Raw genomic sequence first — 19,017 nt, 5'->3', positions numbered from 1 at the left:
TCTCTGTGCTCCTGGGCCTTCTTTATCTCTAACCTCTACCTCAAACACTCATGGGCAGAGCCCACTCTTCCCAAACATGTGCCTTGATGCCCGTTTCTGGGAAATGGATGGATGAGTGCAGACAGTGCTGTACACTGTTCCTGGGGTCACAGCGGATCTGTGCAGGGCCCAGCAGATTGGTAACCCAACTTCACGGAGCTCCTCCTCTGCCATTCCAATCAACACCCGAAGAACTCAGTGTCCTCCTGAGTTTAGGAGTCACTGCTGTGCAAACTCTCAGCCCATTTTCTACCACCACCTGCTCCCTGCCCCCACTGAACCCCGAATGTGTTCCTGGCATATGGGCCTCAAAAATAAAAGATACTCAGGAGCTATGCTCAGATCTCAGATCTGAAATGAACTCAGACCAGAGATTATGCTAACATCTCCCCGAGGTACAAAGTGCAAACAGCGGCGTGCTTACCCCTTTGTAGATGTCCACAGCCAGGGTAGAGTTGTCGTTAGGAAAGAGGTCAGCATGGGGGCTGCTGCTATTTCTGCAGACCTCAACCTAAGACCCAAAGCAGTTTAAGAACAATTTATCTTAGAAATAAGAACCAGTAAGAGCTCCCTTATCCATCTCACCAAACTCCTCCTTGTGAGAGAAGCTGGAGGATGTACTCCAGGTGGGTCAGCCAGTACACTGATATCTCCAACCCCTCACGCCCCAGGCTTTAACCTCCCACAGCATCGAAATGTCTGCTGAGAGTTTGCATGGCAACATACAAATGCTGGAGCATCATAAATTAAAACAAGGGGAGAGAGCGTTCTAGGAGGCTTCTATGGCAGCACTCAGGAGGCTGAGATAGAAGAATACCAAGTTGAGCCAGCCTGGGCTATATAGGGAGAACCTACATAAAAATAACTAAAAGAAATGCCCAGTATGGTGGTGCACACCTTTAATCCCAGTACTTGAGAGGCAGAGGCAGGCAGATCTCTGCGAATTCTAGATCAATCTAGTCTATATAGTGAGTTTCAAATCTCCAGCCAGAGCTACACAGTGAGACCCTTTTTCAAAAGCCAAAACTCAAATCAAAACAAAAAAGATAAGACAAAGCAAAAGGCTTCCAATGTGAGAGGACGTCAGGAGTCAGACCCAGCCAGGGGTCAAAGGTCCTGTAGAATCAACGTGGTAAGACTCGGCAGGAATCTGGGTGAGCAGCTGTGGTGGATGCCTGCTTAGCACCGAGCATGCACAGGGCCCTGGGTTCAACCCCAAACAAACAAACAAAAAACTTAGGAAAAATCAAACTAACAAAATACATGGGCAGCAAGAATTAAGAGGACACAGAATTCAAAATGACACAGTCTTGTCCTGTACAATGTGTGCTGCCGTTTTGGGGGACTTCCTCTAACCTGGACTCAGCTCAACCATCAGGATGAGCAGATAGGAGATAGCAGATAGCAGAAGTTAACACAAAGGAACAGAAATGCCAAGGTGAGAACACCAGGCGAGTAGGAATCCAAGGCCAGCTCCTCCCCACCCCCAACAGGTGCCCCGGCCCTACACCACAGACTGGCTGCAGGGCAACAACTGAGTGGGGACACCTAAGCCTCAGACCCATGTCCTTGGGTTCCAAGTCATTGCTCTTGTCTGTCCCACCCAGCATGCAGCCCACCCTGGTGCTAACCACCCACAACCCTGGTGCTCACCACCCATGACCCTAGTACTCACCACCTGCTCATTGGTTTTCTCAAAAAACGCTTCAGCAAAGACGGAGACGACAAAGACATTGATGATGAAGGAAACAAAGAGTGCAATGCAGGACTCGATGAAGAAGTACTTATTGGCTTCTCGCACTTCCTGCTTATTGGCCCGGTTCACTTGTCTAGACTAGAGAGAGAACAACGGCACTCACTTCCCACCAGGTACAGAGTCTCTTTGTAACAGCTCAGAAGTCTGCAGTCAGCTGAAAGACTGAGCAAACAGCTGACAGGATGAGTGGGAGGCCTCAGCTCCCTAAGCCACGAGGACTGCACGACCTTTGACATTCATTACACAACCCCCACATCAGGGAGAGAGAGCCCAGGTGACTCCGGAGCTCCCAGAGGCTGTGCAAGGGCCACAGACTAACCTCGGTCCTAAGGCTACTGGGCTAATCATCAAGTCTCTGAACTATTTCAGTCAGGAACACCTGACTTACTAGTAAAGCCCTCCTTTCTCCCAACCTCAAGACTCCAGGCTTTCCTGAAGAAAACTAGCCCAGCATTTTGTGGGTCATTTTTTCTGATCAATTGGGTGATAAACACTGAGAGGCCAGCCTTTGAAAGACTGCTCCTTCAGAGCTCTCAGAGTACCATACAGAGAGGCGTTGCTCACCTTGACTAAGGCAGAGTGCAGGTACATGTTGTGTGGCATGATCACAGCTCCCACGATGCCCACCGCCTGCTCCACCTGAGGGGTGCGGCAGCCTGAACAGGATGGCACGAACATGCCCCTGAGTACTTGGCTTTGGCTGGGTTTCACTGTAACATACTACACAGCAACACAACGCCCATTAGCCTTACTGCAGCACGCAACGGGGGAAGAGCACCAGGTAGAATCTCTGGTGTCTTTTACCCCCTCCCACCCTCTATAACAACTGCAGGAGGATGAAGAACATGAAGTCAGCAAATACTCGCCCAGAATGCGCAAGGACCTGAGTTTGACCCCAGCATCAAAAAGGAAAAGGAAGAGAGGGCTGACGTGGTCTGAGTATGACCTGCCTGTCGCAGGCCATAGCCTGACTCGGGCCCTATCTGGTTGTACTATCTGGAGAGGTGGTAGAGACATTGGCAGGTGGAGCCCACCCAGAAGTAGGTCAAGGGGGACAAACGTGCCCTGCCTTCTGTCTGCACTGAGGTAAAGAGTCTCCCCCACACGTCTCCTGCCCAGGGAACTACAGGCCAGAACCAGCTCTCTGAGACCCTAGCTACATAGACCTTTCTACCTCCTGCCATCTTCCACAGTATTTTGGTTACAATTACACAAAGATTACTAATACCAGGGCTTGTTGGCAGGGCTCAGAGGACTCAGGACTGTATACTCTGAATATCTCACAGTACAGTCCAGATATGCAGAGAACACAGTGTTCTGAGTTGAGGAAGCAGCTGAAGATCTCACTGTTGTTATCTGCACTGACATTAGTCCATTAGAACCTGCTCTGTAAGCTCTCTTCATTAGTTCACCGGAAACCAGCAAGGCTTCCACAAGTGTGGGGAATGTCGTCCCCAGCACACGAGTGTGCAGGGAGTGGGTCGTCCCGAGCACACGAGTGTGCAGGGAGTGGGTTGTCTGAGCACACGAGTGTGCAGGGAGTGGGTTGTCTGAGCACTGCTCACTCCAACTTCCTCTTGGGTCAGATTTCTTTTGAAAGACAACATGGAATTTCTCTTGGGACAACCTAAAAATCGACTCACAGACTAGACATCTTTTTAATGTTTAAGCAGGCCTGTAAGTAGAACATTAAAAAAAAGTGCAAATAAGGGGTTGGGGATTTAGCTCAGTGGTAGAGCGCTTGCCTAGCAAGCGCAAGGCCCTGGGTTCGGTGCAAATAATAGCACTGACCCCCAGGGACGGGAAAGAACAAACCTGGAACAGCTCGTCACTCATCACAGCCACCCACAACTCATCGACATTTCTTGTCCTCCTCTGCAGCCCTGGCTGCCCTGGACTCCCAGGAGGATCAAGCTGGCCTCCCACCCAGAAAGCAGCCTGCCCCATCTCCTTAGCAGCTGGTAAAGGTGCACACCACCTCGTCCAGCTCACTGCCAACCGTTTAATACAGGAAACAGTCAGGCTGCAACTGATTAATTCAGCCATGACAACCACAAACAGAGCGTCTTTGAGTTGGGTCAACAACAACACACAGCCTCCTCACTATCTGTGTCAGGGTGGCTCATCTGGGACCAAAAATGATGGTCCTCAAAGGTCCTGTGGAGTCATTTTTGACGACTCAGCCCCCCCCACCTCCCCACCCCCCACACTGCCGCCCAAATCTCTTCAGGCCTTCCTGCACAAGAACCCTTGCCACAGACTATATCCCTTCCAGAGCAGCCCCCGCATATCGCTACAGTTAAACTGCTCTGCTATTAGTGTTTTATAGTAAAAGATTACAAACAAGACAAATGAAACTTGGTTTTAAATAATTAACAGCCTGCAACACTTGCCTCATATCCAAATGTGAGGGCCATGATAGTGATGAGAAAGCCAAAAAATGCTTCCAGCTTCCGCAAGCCTGAAGGGGAACGCAGCAGTGAGCACCGGGTCAGCCGTCCCCACAGCCGTCCCCACAGCCGTGTGCCGGGAGCTGGCAGCTGGGACTCACCCACCTGCTCCAGTCCTTACCATATTTGTCCAAAAAGAGAAATACGAAAGTATCTGCGATGGTGATGAGGACTCCACCATATAGGGGAACCCTAGATTAGAAACAAGAAGAGTGATGAAAGACCACGTCTTGTCCAATCACAAACACCCGGAAAAGCTAGGTCCTATGGAGGAGCAACAGTGGCAATGGGTGCTGAGATGCAGCACCAGCGAAGCCCGTCCACTGGAACTCTCCTGTTCCAGAGAGCTTTCTGTGTCAGACGTGTGGGACCACCGCTGAAAAGCATGGGTCGTATGCAGAAGGACCTCACTGTGCAGTGGGATAAGCAGCCTTGCAAATCAGTAACTGTGCCACAAAATGCCACACACTCCATTTAAATAGAAGTGCATACAGCCCATCGTGGGAATGGAAGATGCATGGCTCCGCCTGCTGGGAGATAAGGCGGCTGCAGACTGGTTGGATCTTGAACACTGAAATGTGGGGCTTTTCATTTCCACTCTGGCTTTGGAACCCAGCTTAGTACTGACAGTGTTCTGGAGGGAAGCCCACTCCCACCTTCCTGCAGACAGGAGATTGACAGTGTTCTGGAGGGAAGCCCCACCCCCACCTTCCTGCAGACAGGAGATTGACAGTGTTCTGGAGGGAAGTCCCACTCCCACCTTCCTGCAGACAGGAGATTGATGGCGATGGCTGAGCCAATGACTTCCTGCATATCAGAACCAATGATTGCCAACTCCACCATTAGCCACAGGATGATCCGTGGGACCTACAAAACAAGAGTGGTTCTGATGACTCATTTTAAGAACTTCCTTCATTCAGATTTCAGATTTTGTCACAGACCCATAGACGGCTGCGCAGAAGCCTCCTGGCTGGAGAAGTCAGAACTCAGCCCTACACAGCGCTACAGAGTAGAAAAGCACTTCCTGTGGAGCCTGAGCCAAGGTCGGGGTGCAGCCCAGCGCCCTTGGCTCTCCTTCATTCTTCTCAGGAGAAGACTAGAACGCATTCTATTCATTACTTCCACTACTCTCTTAGAAACAATCTAAAAAGTTACAGAGGAAGATAAATATACAAATATGCTCAAAATGGGAGTCAAGAGAGAGCGAGAAATGAGAAATTCAAACCTCTAACTTGCTCATAACTAAGGTTACAAAACAAACATGGGACAGACTTTATCATCTTGAATTTAATAATAATATTCAAGAAGTAAAAAAGATATATGCAAAAGTATTCAAGGTGAGGAGCTTAGAAAGATGGCTCTGAGGTAAAAGCACAGCTCCTGCAGACGAGAGATGAACCAGCTCCCAGCACCGCCAGGGCTCCAGCCTCTACCCACCCCACCCCAGCCTCTGAAGCCTCTGTAGACAGTCACACTCACACTCACATACACACACCCAAATACATAATACCTTAAAAATAAAAATAAAGCTTTTTAAAAGTGTTCAAAGTAAACATTCAGAATAGACAGAAAACAGCAAACAAGGAAACTGTCTGGACCAACAGATGAGTGAAAGACAAACTGACTTAATGCTGGTTTACTGGTGCTAGAAAGCCTGTAGACACTTAATATACAAAAAGTTTTCTGTCGCAAATACCTATTAATGTGCACAAACAAGAAGAAACTAAAGGGAACTGTAAAACTAAAGGGAACTGTAAAACAGCATAATTTTCTTAAAAGTTGGTAAAAATAATTTATATTTATGACATGGTGGCCCACACCTGTAACACTAGCACTCAGGAATTCCAGCAGGATGCTCAAGAGTTCAAGAACATCCTAAGCTACAGAGACCATGACAGTCAGTCAGACAGATAGACACACAGACTGACTTACTGACTGACTGATGACTGACAGACTGACCAGCCTAGGAGAATAGAAAAGAAAAATCACAACACAAAACCTCCATGCTCAGTGAGAAACGAGACTAAACATTTAGGGCACACTCAAGGGAGGCCCAAGTCATATCTAAGACGGAACTACCTTAAGGCCTGACTTTGTCTGCAGCACCGCCCGCCCCCCAGGGCCTTCCAGTACCATCACTCACATTTTAGGTGGTAATAAGGTACTCAGAAGGAAGCTTTAGGACAGAGCAAATTGATAATAAAATTCAGCAAATCCAAAGCCCCTATAACATATACCTTATTAAAAGAAAATATATTTTTAGAAAAACAAGAGTGACCGGTAGATGAATTTACTAAGGAAACTGGTGTGCCTGTAACTCTAAGAGGCAGAGACAGACATTAGGTGCTCTAGGTCATCCTGAGCTAAGTGCAGGGTTCAAAGCCAGCCTGGTCTACATGAGTCTATCTCAAAACAACAAAACATTGAGCCCCTCGCTGACTCTGAAGGAGAGGAGATGGGTTGACAGAGACAGATGGTGGTAGGGGAGGAGATGGGTTGACAGAGACAGATGGTGGTAGGAGAGGGGATGGGTTGACAGAGACAGATGGGGTAGGAGAGGGGATGGGTTGACTGAGACAGATGGGGTAGGAGAGGGGATGGGTTGACAGAGACAGATGGGGTAGGAGAGGAGATGGGTTGACTGAGACAGATGGGGTAGGAGAGGATGGGTTGACTGAGACAGATGGGGTAGGAGAGGATGGGTTGACTGAGACAGATGGGATAGGAGAGGGGATGGGTTGACAGAGACAGATGGGGTAGGAGAGGGGATGGGTTGACTGAGACAGATGGGGTAGGAGAGGATGGGTTGACAGAGACAGATGGGGTAGGAGAGGGGATGGGTTGACAGAGACAGATGGGGAGGAGGGGATGGGTTGACAGAGACAGATGGGGTAGGAGGGGATGGGGTTGACTGAGACAGATGGGGTAGGAGAGGGGATGGGTGACAGAGACAGATGGGGTAGGACTGAGACAGATGGGGGGTAGGAGAGGGATGGGTTGACTGAGACAGATGGGGTAGGAGAGGGGATGGGTTGACAGAGACAGATGGGGTAGGAGAGGGGATGGGTTGACTGAGACAGATGGGGTAGGAGAGGGGATGGGTTGACTGAGACAGATGGGGTAGGACAGATGGGGTAGGAGAGGGATGGGGACTGAGACAGATGGGGGAGAGGGGATGGGTTGACTGAGACAGACAGAGAGGGATGGGTTGACTGAGACAGATGGGGAGGAGAGGGATGGGTTGACAGAGACAGATGGCGGAAGGAGAGGGGATGGGTTGACTGAGACAGATGGGGTAGGTGAGGATGGGTTGACTGAGAGAGATGGGGTAGGAGAGGGGATGGGTTGACTGAGACAGATGGACTGAGACAGATGGGGAGGAGAGGAGATGGGTTGACTGAGACAGATGGGGGGAGGAGATGGGTTGACAGAGAGACATGATGGGGAGAGAGGAGATGGGGTTGACAGAGAGACAGATGGGGTAGGGGGAGGAGGAGGGGATGGGTTGACTGAGACAGATGGGGTAGGGAGAGGGATGGAGACAGATGGGGTAGGAGAGGGATGGGTTGACAGAGACAGATGGGGTAGGGGAGAGGAGATGGGTTGACAGATGGGGTAGGAGAGGAGATGGGTTGACAGAGAGACAGATGGTGGTAGGAGAGGAGATGGGGTTGACTGAGACAGATGGGGGGAGAGGAGATGACGGAGACAGATGGGGTAGGAGAGGGGATGGGCTGACTGAGACAGATGGGGTAGGAGAGGGATGGGTTGACTGAGACAGATGGGGTAGGAGAGGAGATGGTTGACTGAGACAGATGGGGGGAGAGGGGATGGGTGGACAGGGATGGGTTGAGACTGACAAGACAGATGGGGTAGGAGAGGGGATGGGTTGACAGAGACAGAGGGGGTAGGAGAGGATGGGTTGACTGAGACAGATGGGGTAGGAGAGGGGATGGGTTGACTGAGACAGATGGGGTAGGAGAGGGGATGGGTTGACTGAGACAGATGGGGTAGGAGAGGAGATTGACTGAGACAGGGGATGGGGGAGACAGATGGGGTAGGGAGAGGAGATGGGGATGGGTTGACTGAGACAGATGGGGTAGGAGCTGTCTCTTATACACATCTAGATGTGTAGAAGAGAGAGACAGATGGGGTAGGAGAGGGGATGGGTGGACTGAGACAGATGGATGGGGTAGGAGAGGAGATGGGTTGACTGAGACAGATGGGGTAGGAGAGGAGATGGGTTGACTGAGACAGATGGGGTAGGAGAGGAGATGGGTTGACTGAGACAGATGGGGTAGGAGAGGAGATGGGTTGACTGAGACAGATGGGGTAGGAGAGGGGATGGGTTGACAGAGACAGATGGGGTAGGAGAGGGGATGGGTTGACAGAGACAGATGGGGTAGGAGAGGAGATGGGTTGACTGGAGACAGATGGGGTAGGGGAGAGGGGGACTGAGACAGATGGAGGGGATGGGTTGACTGGAGACAGATGGGGTAGGGGAGGGGGGTTGACAGAGACAGATGGTGGTAGGAGAGGGGATGGGTTGACTGAGACAGATGGGGTAGGAGAGGATGGGTTGACTGAGACAGATGGGGTAGGAGAGAAGATGGGTTGACTGAGACAGATGGGGTAGGAGAGGGGATGGGTTGACAGAGACAGATGGGGTAGGAGAGGAGATGGGTTGACTGAGACAGATGGGGTAGGAGAGGGGATGGGTGGACAGAGACAGATGGTGGTAGGAGAGGAGATGGGTTGACTGAGACAGATGGGGTAGGAGAGGAGATGGGTTGACAGAGAGACAGATGGCGGTAGGAGAGGGGATGGGTTGACAGAGACAGATGGGGTAGGAGAGGAGATGGGTTGACTGAGACAGATGGGGTAGGAGAGGGATGGGTTGTGAGACAGATGGGGTAGGAGAGGGATGGGTTGAGACAGATGGGGAGACAGATGGGGACAGAGGACAGAGGTAGGAGAGGGGTTGACTGAGACAGATGGGGTAGGAGAGGGATGGATGGGACAGATGGCGGTAGGAGAGAGACAGATGAGGTAGGAGAGGAGATGGGTTGACAGAGAGACAGATGGCGGTAGGAGAGGAGATGGGTTGACAGAGAGACAGAGGGGGTAGGAGAGGAGAGGGGTTGACAGAGAGACAGATGGGGTAGGAGAGGAGATGGGTTGACAGAGAGACAGATGGGGTAGGAGAGGAGATGGGTTGACTGAGACAGATGGGGTAGGAGAGGAGATGGGTTGACTGAGACAGATGGGGTAGGAGAGGAGATGGGTTGACAGAGAGACAGATGGGGTAGGAGAGGAGATGGGTTGACAGAGAGACAGATGGTGGTAGGAGAGGAGATGGGTTGACTGAGACAGATGGGGTAGGAGAGGAGATGGGTTGACAGAGAGACAGATGGCGGTAGGGTTCCTTCAGCACTTCCAGTCTCAGGGACACTGACCCCAAGCCCTCCACAGCTCAATCCAGACGGGGCCAGCACATGATGCCAGACACACAGACTGCTCTAAGGTAGCAGACAAGCAGGACCGCATGCTGCTCACCTTGGGATACTGACGGTGACACACTTCAGCAAGGTGCAAGCCGGTGACGACTCCCAGTCGAGCCGCGAGACGCTGGAGCAGCAGCCCCACAATGGTGGCCAGCAGGAGCACCCAGAGCAACTAAGGAGAGAAACAGCCAAGGCTCATCAGGCGGCTGAGAGACAGCTCAGTGAGGACAAAGCCAGGTCAGCAACATGGGCCCAAGCTCTGTATCAGCTTCTACACATGACCCATGAGGCAAGTGCATCTCTCAGTGTCTCTCCTAAGGAAATTACATGGATAAACAAAAGGCCACACAGATGTCACTACCAATGCAGACCTGTGCCCATGGGGACAGTGAGGGAGGCATGCTGGCTGGACTAAGAACAGCCATGGCATGTCTGATACGGTGGGTGGAACTGTCTGGAAGGACCAGAAAGGGTGCTCTTGTTGGGGAGATGTGCACAGGGGAGGGCTTGAGGGCCATTTCCAGTGTCCTTCCTGTCTGGGCTCAAGATGAGCTCTCAGCTGCTCCTGCTGCAAACATCATGGACTGTAACCCTCTGAAACCGTAAGCCCAATTAAGTTGTTTTGTTTTGTTTTATAAGCTGTCTTGGTCATGGCATTTTGTCACAGGATTAGAAAAGTAACTAAGACAGGAGGTTGAAGACACCAAGCTCTCTGCTCCATGACAACCCATGAACCACACGAATATATCACTTACTGAGAGAAAAACCGCTCACACAGAAACAACCAGCCAGCATCTAAGCAGCCACGCTGGAGCTCAGCTGGCAACGCGGCCGTGGCGCACTCTACAGCTAACTCTGGATTCAGGAGTTACCGCACACGAGCCTTTGACATCTGTGTGTATGTTTGTATACACACTAATGTGTACGCTGCATTTGCCTGCAGTGAACCACATGCCTTGTGGTAGATCTTTGCCCTTGGGTCATAAACTATATAACACATTATTATCTGAGCCAGGCACGCTTGTGCACACCTTTTATTACAGTATTTGGAAAGCAGAAGCCAGCCTGGTCTCCAGAGTGAGCTATGTAGAGAGACTCTGTCTCAAAAAAAACCTAACTAACGGGTTGGGGATTTAGCTCAGTGGTAGAGCGCTTGCCTAGGAAGCGCAAGGCCCTGGGTTCGGTCCCCAGCTCTGGAAAAAAAGAACAAAAAAAAAAAAAAAAAAAAAAAAACCTAACTAACTAAATAACTAAATAAACGAATAGGACAGAATAGACTAGATTATTACCTGCACATACTTTATTCATTCAGGGCATACCTAACTTACATTTTCAGTGTTTTCATCAGTGTTACTGATCTACAGAGAACCTGCACGTAAGTGCACATGAGTAGTCATGCACAGCTCAAACCTGTGTTTCTCAAGGGGTCAGCTCTCCCTGAAGGCACAGCGTGAGGCTGCTCATGAAGAGCAAGAGAAGGGACTAAGAGCGTAATGAGTGCTCAGAAGGACGGGGACAGCCCAGCAAGGCCCTGACAGGGAGGGCCCTGCAAGCCCACCTAAGATAGTCCACGAGGCTCAAGTCCATCTGCAGCACACGAAAATGGCAGTAACAATAATAATGCAAATTTGTCTTTTCAGCCAGGTAAAACTGGAGCTCACCTTAAATCCAGCCACTGCTCCAGACTGTAAATCAGATTCGATGTTTCCTGGATCCAGGTAGGCAATGCTCATAAGAAAACCAGGTCCTGTGAAGGCCCAGAGTTTACGGAAACTAAAACAAGAGTACTGTGAAAGAGAGGGGAAAGCTGTCTGAGTGTCGCTCGTTCTAACATCTCTACTATTACCACACGTCAAGCAGCAACAGCAGCCGTACAGGGTCAGCGTGGACACTGTGGGAGCCCACACCTGCCACTTTTACCAGTAAGACGGCCCCTTCTCTCAGTGGCAGTTCTTGTTACCTGCTCACCAAAACTCGGTCCAAGCTGAAGTAACACGGCATCCTTGAGCCCACCCACTCCCCACACAAGAGCAGAATCACATTTGAAAAAGAAAAACACAAAATCCATACTTTCATAATTTTAAAACAGTGTTCACTAAAAGTCACTCAGCATCCATGTTTGAAGCCTTCCCATAATGCCTGGCTGATTATTCTGATGCCAAAAAAAAGAGTACCTGTCAGCGTCTGGATGACTCTGGTCTCACAGTGAGACCTGCAGCTATTGAGCGTGAGTGGTGAACAGAATATTCCCCTTCCCCAGGGGAGCAGGCTATCCCCAAGACACAGGGTCCCCTGCACAGACTGTCACTGACCTCCTCCTCAGGAATGGGGATTTTCTCGTCAAAGTAGGTGGTGAAGGGCTCCTCAGAATCCCCGGTGGAATGTGGGAGGGAAGAGTTGCTGTAGGCAGGATTGATGGCACCGAGGCTGGCAGAGTCTCCATGGTCCCCAGAAGCACCATCTGAGTCAACATAGCAAACCCACTAAGGAATACTTACTCTCAGTGATGCTGAAATCAAGCCCCACCCTGATGGACAGCAACCTTGGACCCAAAGCTAAGACATCCTACAGCTCAGTGCATAAGAGAGCAGCTTGGTTTTAGAACAGCGTGTCCTAAGTTTATTAACCAACACCTTAAGTAGATGTAAGTATGGAAACTATATATAATATATTTCCTTAAAGACAGATCTAATAAGAAAGACCAGCCTGAAGCCCAGGATGACTCTGAACGTGACCCTCTCTCACTTCCAGGCCCCAAGTAGCACTGATGACTAAGCCCAGGGCATCATGCTTGCTAAGCAAGACCTCTGTAACTAAGTTATGTTCCCCAGCCCAATAAATTAATTTTTTACAAGATGATACGTGCACATGGTTGAAAACGGATGGACAAGTGGACTGTGGTATAAGCCTGTTATCCTGTCACGCAGGAGGTACGGAAAGAAAACTGAGATTGCAGGGTCAGCCTGGGCTATACCTAGACCCTATCTCAAAGGAAAGAAAAAGTTTGAAAGCTGGCAGGAGCACTCTCTCGGTCTTAGGTCAGTTTGATACAACATTGTATTAGTCCTTTGAGACTCCCACACAGTGCACTGGGCACACTCATGCCTACGCCTCCCTTCATCTCCTGTCAGACCCTGCCCTACCCCTCCCAACTCTTGTTCTCTCTGATCAGTTTTAATACAAACGTCACAGTACTTTTCTTATTCTACACTTCTATGCCCACTTGGTACCTTTCAGAATCACTTCGCTTTTCTCTAAAAATGCTGTCATGATTGAGAGACTAAATCAAAAGGATCATAAGTCTGAGGTCAGCCTGGGCTACAACTTAACAAGATTTTGACTTAAAACAACTCACACCTAGGACTCAGCATTGACACATGAGGCCCACTCGTAACCTAGAATCTAGTTTTTAAGAGAAACTAAGCTCGTCATCGAGGACAGCCTCTACCCCCAGAGTGGATAGGACCCACTCTCAGAATCATTCTTGGATATGCCACACAACAAAAGAGAACTGGAAAACTCCGACAGAGTTCAGGCTCAGGCTGACACTTGCAAGCAGGAAGAACGGAGTCCTGACTAAGGCCTACGCTCAGGGCTGAAGGGCTAATAGTCACGGGTGCTGGCACCCTTGTGACAGCAGGGCTCAGAGAAGCCTGATAGCAGTGTTTCCCCAAGGCCTGCATCTCACAGCTAATCTTAAATGCGAGGAGGGAAGGCCAGCCCAGCAGAAAAGGCTGATCTATCAGAAGCAACAAAGTCCACTGAGCTGCAGGCATCACAGGCTCGGTTGAACCAAAAAACAAAGCTTTCTTCTCTTTCCCATAAATCCCTCAACCAACCCAAAAAATCAGAGCTCAGACGAGGGAGCAGGTCTACACTATCTTCCCCAATCAGAAAGAAGGCGGGCTCTAGAGGGGAACTCAGATTCAGAAAGGGCTCAGCAGAGCATGGGGAACCCACCCTGTGAGCCACAGCTTCTGCCCCACACACTGCGACACTGGCAGACGCAGTAAGCATGAGAGAGGTCACTGCCGAGTTTGGGAACGGCCTGGTCCTTGCAATCATTATTGCAACCAAATCCGCTCATCACGACGCAGTGGCAATTAGAAATAAGGCAGGAAGCAGAGTTCTATGAGTATAGATTCCTTTTCATTCCTACCCTGCCACCAGATAAGACTTCTGCTTGGACCTCTTAGGACAGACAGCAAGAGGGACAGCCTGTCACTGCCTAAAGCCCAACCCCATGTAGACAATGGCACAGAGATGTGAGTTACCGTCTGGAATCTTTTCTTCAGGATCCAACACCATGGTAGATACCTGAGGGTCTGTGCTCTTAGAATAGGATTCTGTAAGAGAAAAGAGGGTGAAAATTAGGGAGGATAGAACTAACACTTTGTCAGGGTATGTCTGAAAGAAATGATCCCTCTACTCGATCATCTAACCCTGAAAATAATCAGCGTTCAGGATTGCAGACAATCACAGAAACATGAAAGGGGAGGCCAGAAAGATGGGGAGGCTGGGAGCCAGGAGCCCCAACCAGCCTTAGGTGTGTGCACTTGTCTTAGTGCTGGGGTCCAGACAGCACCAGAACCACACGTGGTTGACTTTGCCTCAGTATCACCCCAAATATCTTTTTTTTCTTTTAAAGATTTATTTATTCTATATGAGTACACTGTAGCTGTCTCCAGACACACCAGAAGAGGGCACCAGATCCCATTACAGATGGTTGTGAGCCACCACGTGGTCGCTGGGATTTGAAATCAGGACCTCTGGAAGAGCAGTCAGTGCTCTTAACCACTGAGCCATCTCTCCAGCCCCGCACTCCAAATATCTAACACCTCAATAGTCTCCGTGGGCTGAGCAGAGAGCGGCCAGCTTTGTAGTGGCAACATTTGGGAGATGGAAGCATGAGGGCAGACAGGGAGATCGACTCTGAGGCCAGGGTTAGGTCATCCTGGGTAGATGAGATCCTGTCTCAAAACAAACCAACCAGCTCAGCAATGGATAAAAAATAAACGTCTGGAACTCTCGGGCCTATCTAACAGCTGCAGTGCATGGTTCAGTTTTCTGCAAGAGCATGCAGGCCTCTCAAGGAGGCCACTATTCCCCAGAGGGAGAGCTACAGCCACTCCCAGTCTCACCCCAACCCCTGGAAGTTGGGAGAAGCCAGCCCCACAGGCTAGCCTGTCCACAGGTCCCCAAGAATGGTGAGGAACTGTCAGGCCCTATCTATGGGATTCTCTGCGCTCTATCTATGGGAAGTGATGCTTCTGGGGTGCCGGGGGCACATGAAGGTGCTCTGTTCCCACCAGCTGGACTGGAGGGTGTCAGGAAGCTGACACAGCCATGCAACACACCCTCAACTTGGTTTTACCAAACAGGCTGAACTAATTTTTTACATTTATTTATTATTTATTTGCAGGAACAAGGGCGTGGGTGTGACCTAACTTGCCAGAGTTGGTTCTCTTCTCCACTATGTGGGTCCCTAAGGTGGGACTCGGCCAGGCCTTTAGGCTTAGGAACAGGTAGGTGTCTGCCTTCGTAGAGCCATCTCACTACCTCTAAGAAGGCTGAGCTTATAAATGCTGGACCTTCTTATGTCATCTTTGTCTCGGTTGGCTCCAGATACATTGGAAGGGAATGTCGTTACTGATACCTAATCCCATGACTCCCAAAGTACTTACCCTACCGAGAAAGGGAGAGAGCCCTCCGCCCCCTCCTCCCTGATGAAATAATCTGTCTCCTCTTGCCCAGTGGACCGTTCCTATCTCAACCCTGTACCTTATTTTTTATTGTTTTTTGTTCTTTTGTTTTTCAAGACAGGGTTTCCTCCCTGGCTGTCCTGGTTCACTCTGTAGGCCAGGCTAGCCTCAAACTCAGTCTCCTGCCTCTGGCTCACAGGTGCTGGGATTAGAGACATACGCCACTTCTGGGGTATAAAGCACACCATCACTTGTTAACACCATCTTTCTTCCCTCAGTAGTCACCAGGGCCCAGCATTTTACTGCAGCAGACAACTGACCCTGTCAGCCAACAGACGCCGGTAGCATTCATCAATCCAGCCTTTTCCTTCCACATACAGTGCATTCCCACCTCTGACCCCTCACGGCGCTTCAGATCACAGCACAGCTGGGAGGGCCATCTGCATCTTTCTGTGTAAGGCTAGACACCAGTAATCCTAGCACACAAGAGATTAGAAACAACGAACGAGATTGGGTCCTGAGTGTGGTTCTCACAAGACAAAGGAACGTGGGCCCCAAGGAACCAGCAACCATCAGGCAGGCAGTGCCCAGGTGAGCTTTGGGCCGTGGGATATGAGTCCTTCCATAGTCTTTATCAATTTCGAGAATTGTCACCAAGACTGATTAAATCAGAATGAGGGCTGATATCTTTTTTGTTTAAAGAGGGCTGATATCTTGTTTAAGAATATTCAGTATATGCAATTTACTTGAAAGAGACTTTTCTTTTCTTTTCTTTTTTCTTTTTTTCGGAGCTGGGAACCGAACTCAGGGCCTTGCGCTTGCTAGGCAAGCACTCTACCACTAAGCTAAATCCCCAACCCCGAAAGAGACTTTTTTAAAAAAATCAAAATAGGTTTTACTTAAAAAGAAAAATGGGCCACCAACAGGGCTCAGTGGGCCAAGGTGCTTGCTACCAAGCCTGACAACCCATGTTCAATCCCAGAATGTACATGGTCAAAGGAAAGAACCTACTCTCCACTCCCACAAGCTAGTACTATCCTCTGATCTCTCCACACTCAATGCGCCAGACGCACACACACCCCTAAAGTAAAATAAAAGTCAGACACCTGAGGTCATTGTGTATAGCTGCCTAGCACAAGTTTGCAGGTAATTAAATTGTAAATATTTTAGGATAAATTTGTTTTATGTTTTGGGGACTTTTTCCAGATAGGGCTTTACACTGTGGACCAAGATGCCCTGAAACCTGAGGCCATGATCACACCTCAGCCTCCCGACCCAACAAGTTAAAGCTCTACAGTTACTAGTAGCATTAGTTACTAAGTTAAAGCTCTGCAGTTACTAGTAGCATTAGTTACTAAGTTAAAGCTCTGCAGTCACTAGTAGCATTAGTTACTAAGTTAAAGCTCTGCAGTCACTAGTAGCATTAGTTACTAAGTTAAAGCTCTGCAGTTACTAGTAGCATTAGTTACTAAGTTAAAGCTCTGCAGTTACTAGTAGCATTAGTTACTAAGTGGCATCCCTACCCCAAGTTCACAGAAGGCCAGCAAAACCCAAGGCACGTGGCCTCTTCTGAAGTCCCAAGAGCATACTGTCACAGTACAGTTTACTTGTGGCAGCTTTTAGTAAACAAGCCACAAGCTCCATGGTCTACACCGCCTGCAGGATCCACTACGCAGAAGACAGGGCGGGAGGGGACACTGGGTGGCACTTGTGCCGTCAGTGGCTTTGCCCTCCAGTACATTCCCCCACCTTGCTTCAGTCACCCCTCCCTCTGCATCATGGAAAGATGCTGCCTTAGGATGCAGGACATAGGACCAACCACCAAAGCTTGATTACTGCAGATGCCATGAGGCAGGCAGGCCGATCGTGAGCTCAGGGCCAGCCGTGTCTACATATCGAGTGCCAGGCCAACTACGGCTCACAGTGAGGCCCTGCCTAGAAGTAAATGTAAGTTGTAAGGCTGCTTTACAAGTAAAAATGACGATTGGATTACACTTTTATTTAAAAATTCAAGTTTGCATATCCTTGGATACAGCGATGGACCCTAACAATGTACCTGAGGGAGACACACGTAAGCAACCGTGCTTCACGCCGAAGGCTGAGAACACCTGGACCAGGATAAGGAGCCATGCACACAGCAGGCAGAATACCATGCAGCCGGGGTAAGCAGAGCAGACGCATGCATACCGACCATGGAACAAGCCAGGTGAGAACGCCAACGCACTCAACAGTGTGCTGCCATTTGCAGAGGGAAAAGACATGGCCTCCATGCCTGTGCGTAGACAAGGCAAGGCTGGCGGAGCCAGTGAGAGGCTCAGCTCGTAAAGGTGCTGCCACCAAGGCCAACCCAGGTTCCATCCTCAGGACAGTGAAGAAATAGAACTGATTCCTACAAGTGGCCAAGTGTGTGTGTGTGTGCGTGCGCACACACACACAGTTTAAGTAAAGGATTTAGGAGTCCAGTGTTGGTGACATGCACCTTTAATCCCAGCATTCTGGAGGCAGAGGCAGGCAGATCTTTTCTAGGATAGCCAGGGTTACAGAGAGAAACCTTGTCAGAGAGAGGGAGGGGGACAGAGAGAGAGGAGGGTGGAGGTAGGGGGAGGGAGTGTGTGAGTGTGTGTGCGTGCGCGTGTGTGCACGTGTGTGTGTGTGTGTGCGCGTGTGTGCACGTGTGTGTGTGTGTGTGTGTGTGTGTGTGTGTGTGTGTTGGGACCAGGTTTGGAGGTTCACACCCATAATTCCAGTACTTGGAAGGAAGGCAGGAAGATCATGACTTTGAGGCTAGAAAGGGTAGGAGATGAGGCGGCCCAGGAGAGTAGAGCACAGGTGGGACAGAAGCTGGGTTCACTCACTCTTTCTGGCAATAAAAATGCTTCACCAGGTCCTTGTATTATTTTTGTTGTTTTATGTAGCACTGATGCCCAAAGGCAGGTGTTCCAAGACACCAGGCCAGGTCCCATTTGATTTTTTCAAAACTCAAATCTTCTATAGATGATCACTGCTTGTCAGAAAGTCTCTCACATGGACATTCTGCCAAACTGCCTGATAGAGGCTTCCACAGGGATACCAAGCTCTTGGTGGGCAGTGGGCAGTAGGCAGGCACTGACGGGCAGCGGGCAGACAGCAGGGTGGATGGGCACTGACAGCCTAAAGCTTAATTTACTCCTTCCTCCTTTGTCACATAGTAGTTCAGACTGTGAAACGATGATTTTCCACTCAAATACAGAGAACAGACGTCTCCTTTCCACTGAGTCATTGCTGACTCTAACTTTGGGGTAAGTGTCTGTTCACCCACCCCTCAGTACAAACTGCTGAGCACTAACTAGCCTGCCCCACCAGCCGTCCTAAGAACAGCTCCTCCCTGTGCTCTCCAGCAACTCTTCTGCAACTTCCTCAAGAAAATTTCATTACATTAACAATCACATTCGGTCAGGTGTGGTGGTGCATGCCTATAACCCCAGCATTCCAGAGGCGGAGGCCAAAAGTTTGAGGCCAAGCTGGTCTACCTAGCAAATCCCAGCCAGCCAGGGCCACACGGTGATACCCTAGCTTAAAGAAACAAG

At 49.8% G+C, this 19,017-nt stretch overlaps 1 protein-coding gene across 1 annotated transcript in view; it reads right to left on the bottom strand.

Annotated features, from left to right (window-relative positions):
* Positions 1 to 19,017, bottom strand: part of Slc11a2 (solute carrier family 11 member 2) — a 37,703-nt gene that overhangs the window by 13,085 nt on the left and 5,601 nt on the right. Inside the window, exons 2-11 of the mRNA XM_032885289.1 lie at positions 14,024 to 14,095; positions 12,062 to 12,210; positions 11,411 to 11,536; positions 9,802 to 9,921; positions 5,006 to 5,112; positions 4,367 to 4,437; positions 4,189 to 4,256; positions 2,360 to 2,515; positions 1,715 to 1,873; positions 464 to 550 (exon numbers count right to left, since the gene is read on the bottom strand). Of these exons, the coding sequence (XP_032741180.1) occupies positions 464 to 550; positions 1,715 to 1,873; positions 2,360 to 2,515; positions 4,189 to 4,256; positions 4,367 to 4,437; positions 5,006 to 5,112; positions 9,802 to 9,921; positions 11,411 to 11,536; positions 12,062 to 12,210; positions 14,024 to 14,057 (1,077 nt within the window). The 5' untranslated portion in view covers positions 14,058 to 14,095. The remainder of the gene's footprint in view (positions 1 to 463; positions 551 to 1,714; positions 1,874 to 2,359; positions 2,516 to 4,188; positions 4,257 to 4,366; positions 4,438 to 5,005; positions 5,113 to 9,801; positions 9,922 to 11,410; positions 11,537 to 12,061; positions 12,211 to 14,023; positions 14,096 to 19,017) is intronic.

This window comes from Rattus rattus, chromosome 1, assembly GCF_011064425.1.
Source record: "Rattus rattus isolate New Zealand chromosome 1, Rrattus_CSIRO_v1, whole genome shotgun sequence".
Lineage (NCBI taxonomy): Eukaryota > Metazoa > Chordata > Mammalia > Rodentia > Muridae > Rattus > Rattus rattus.
The sequence above is the reverse complement of the archived record's forward strand: the minus strand, read 5'-3'. Positions and strand labels throughout refer to the sequence as shown.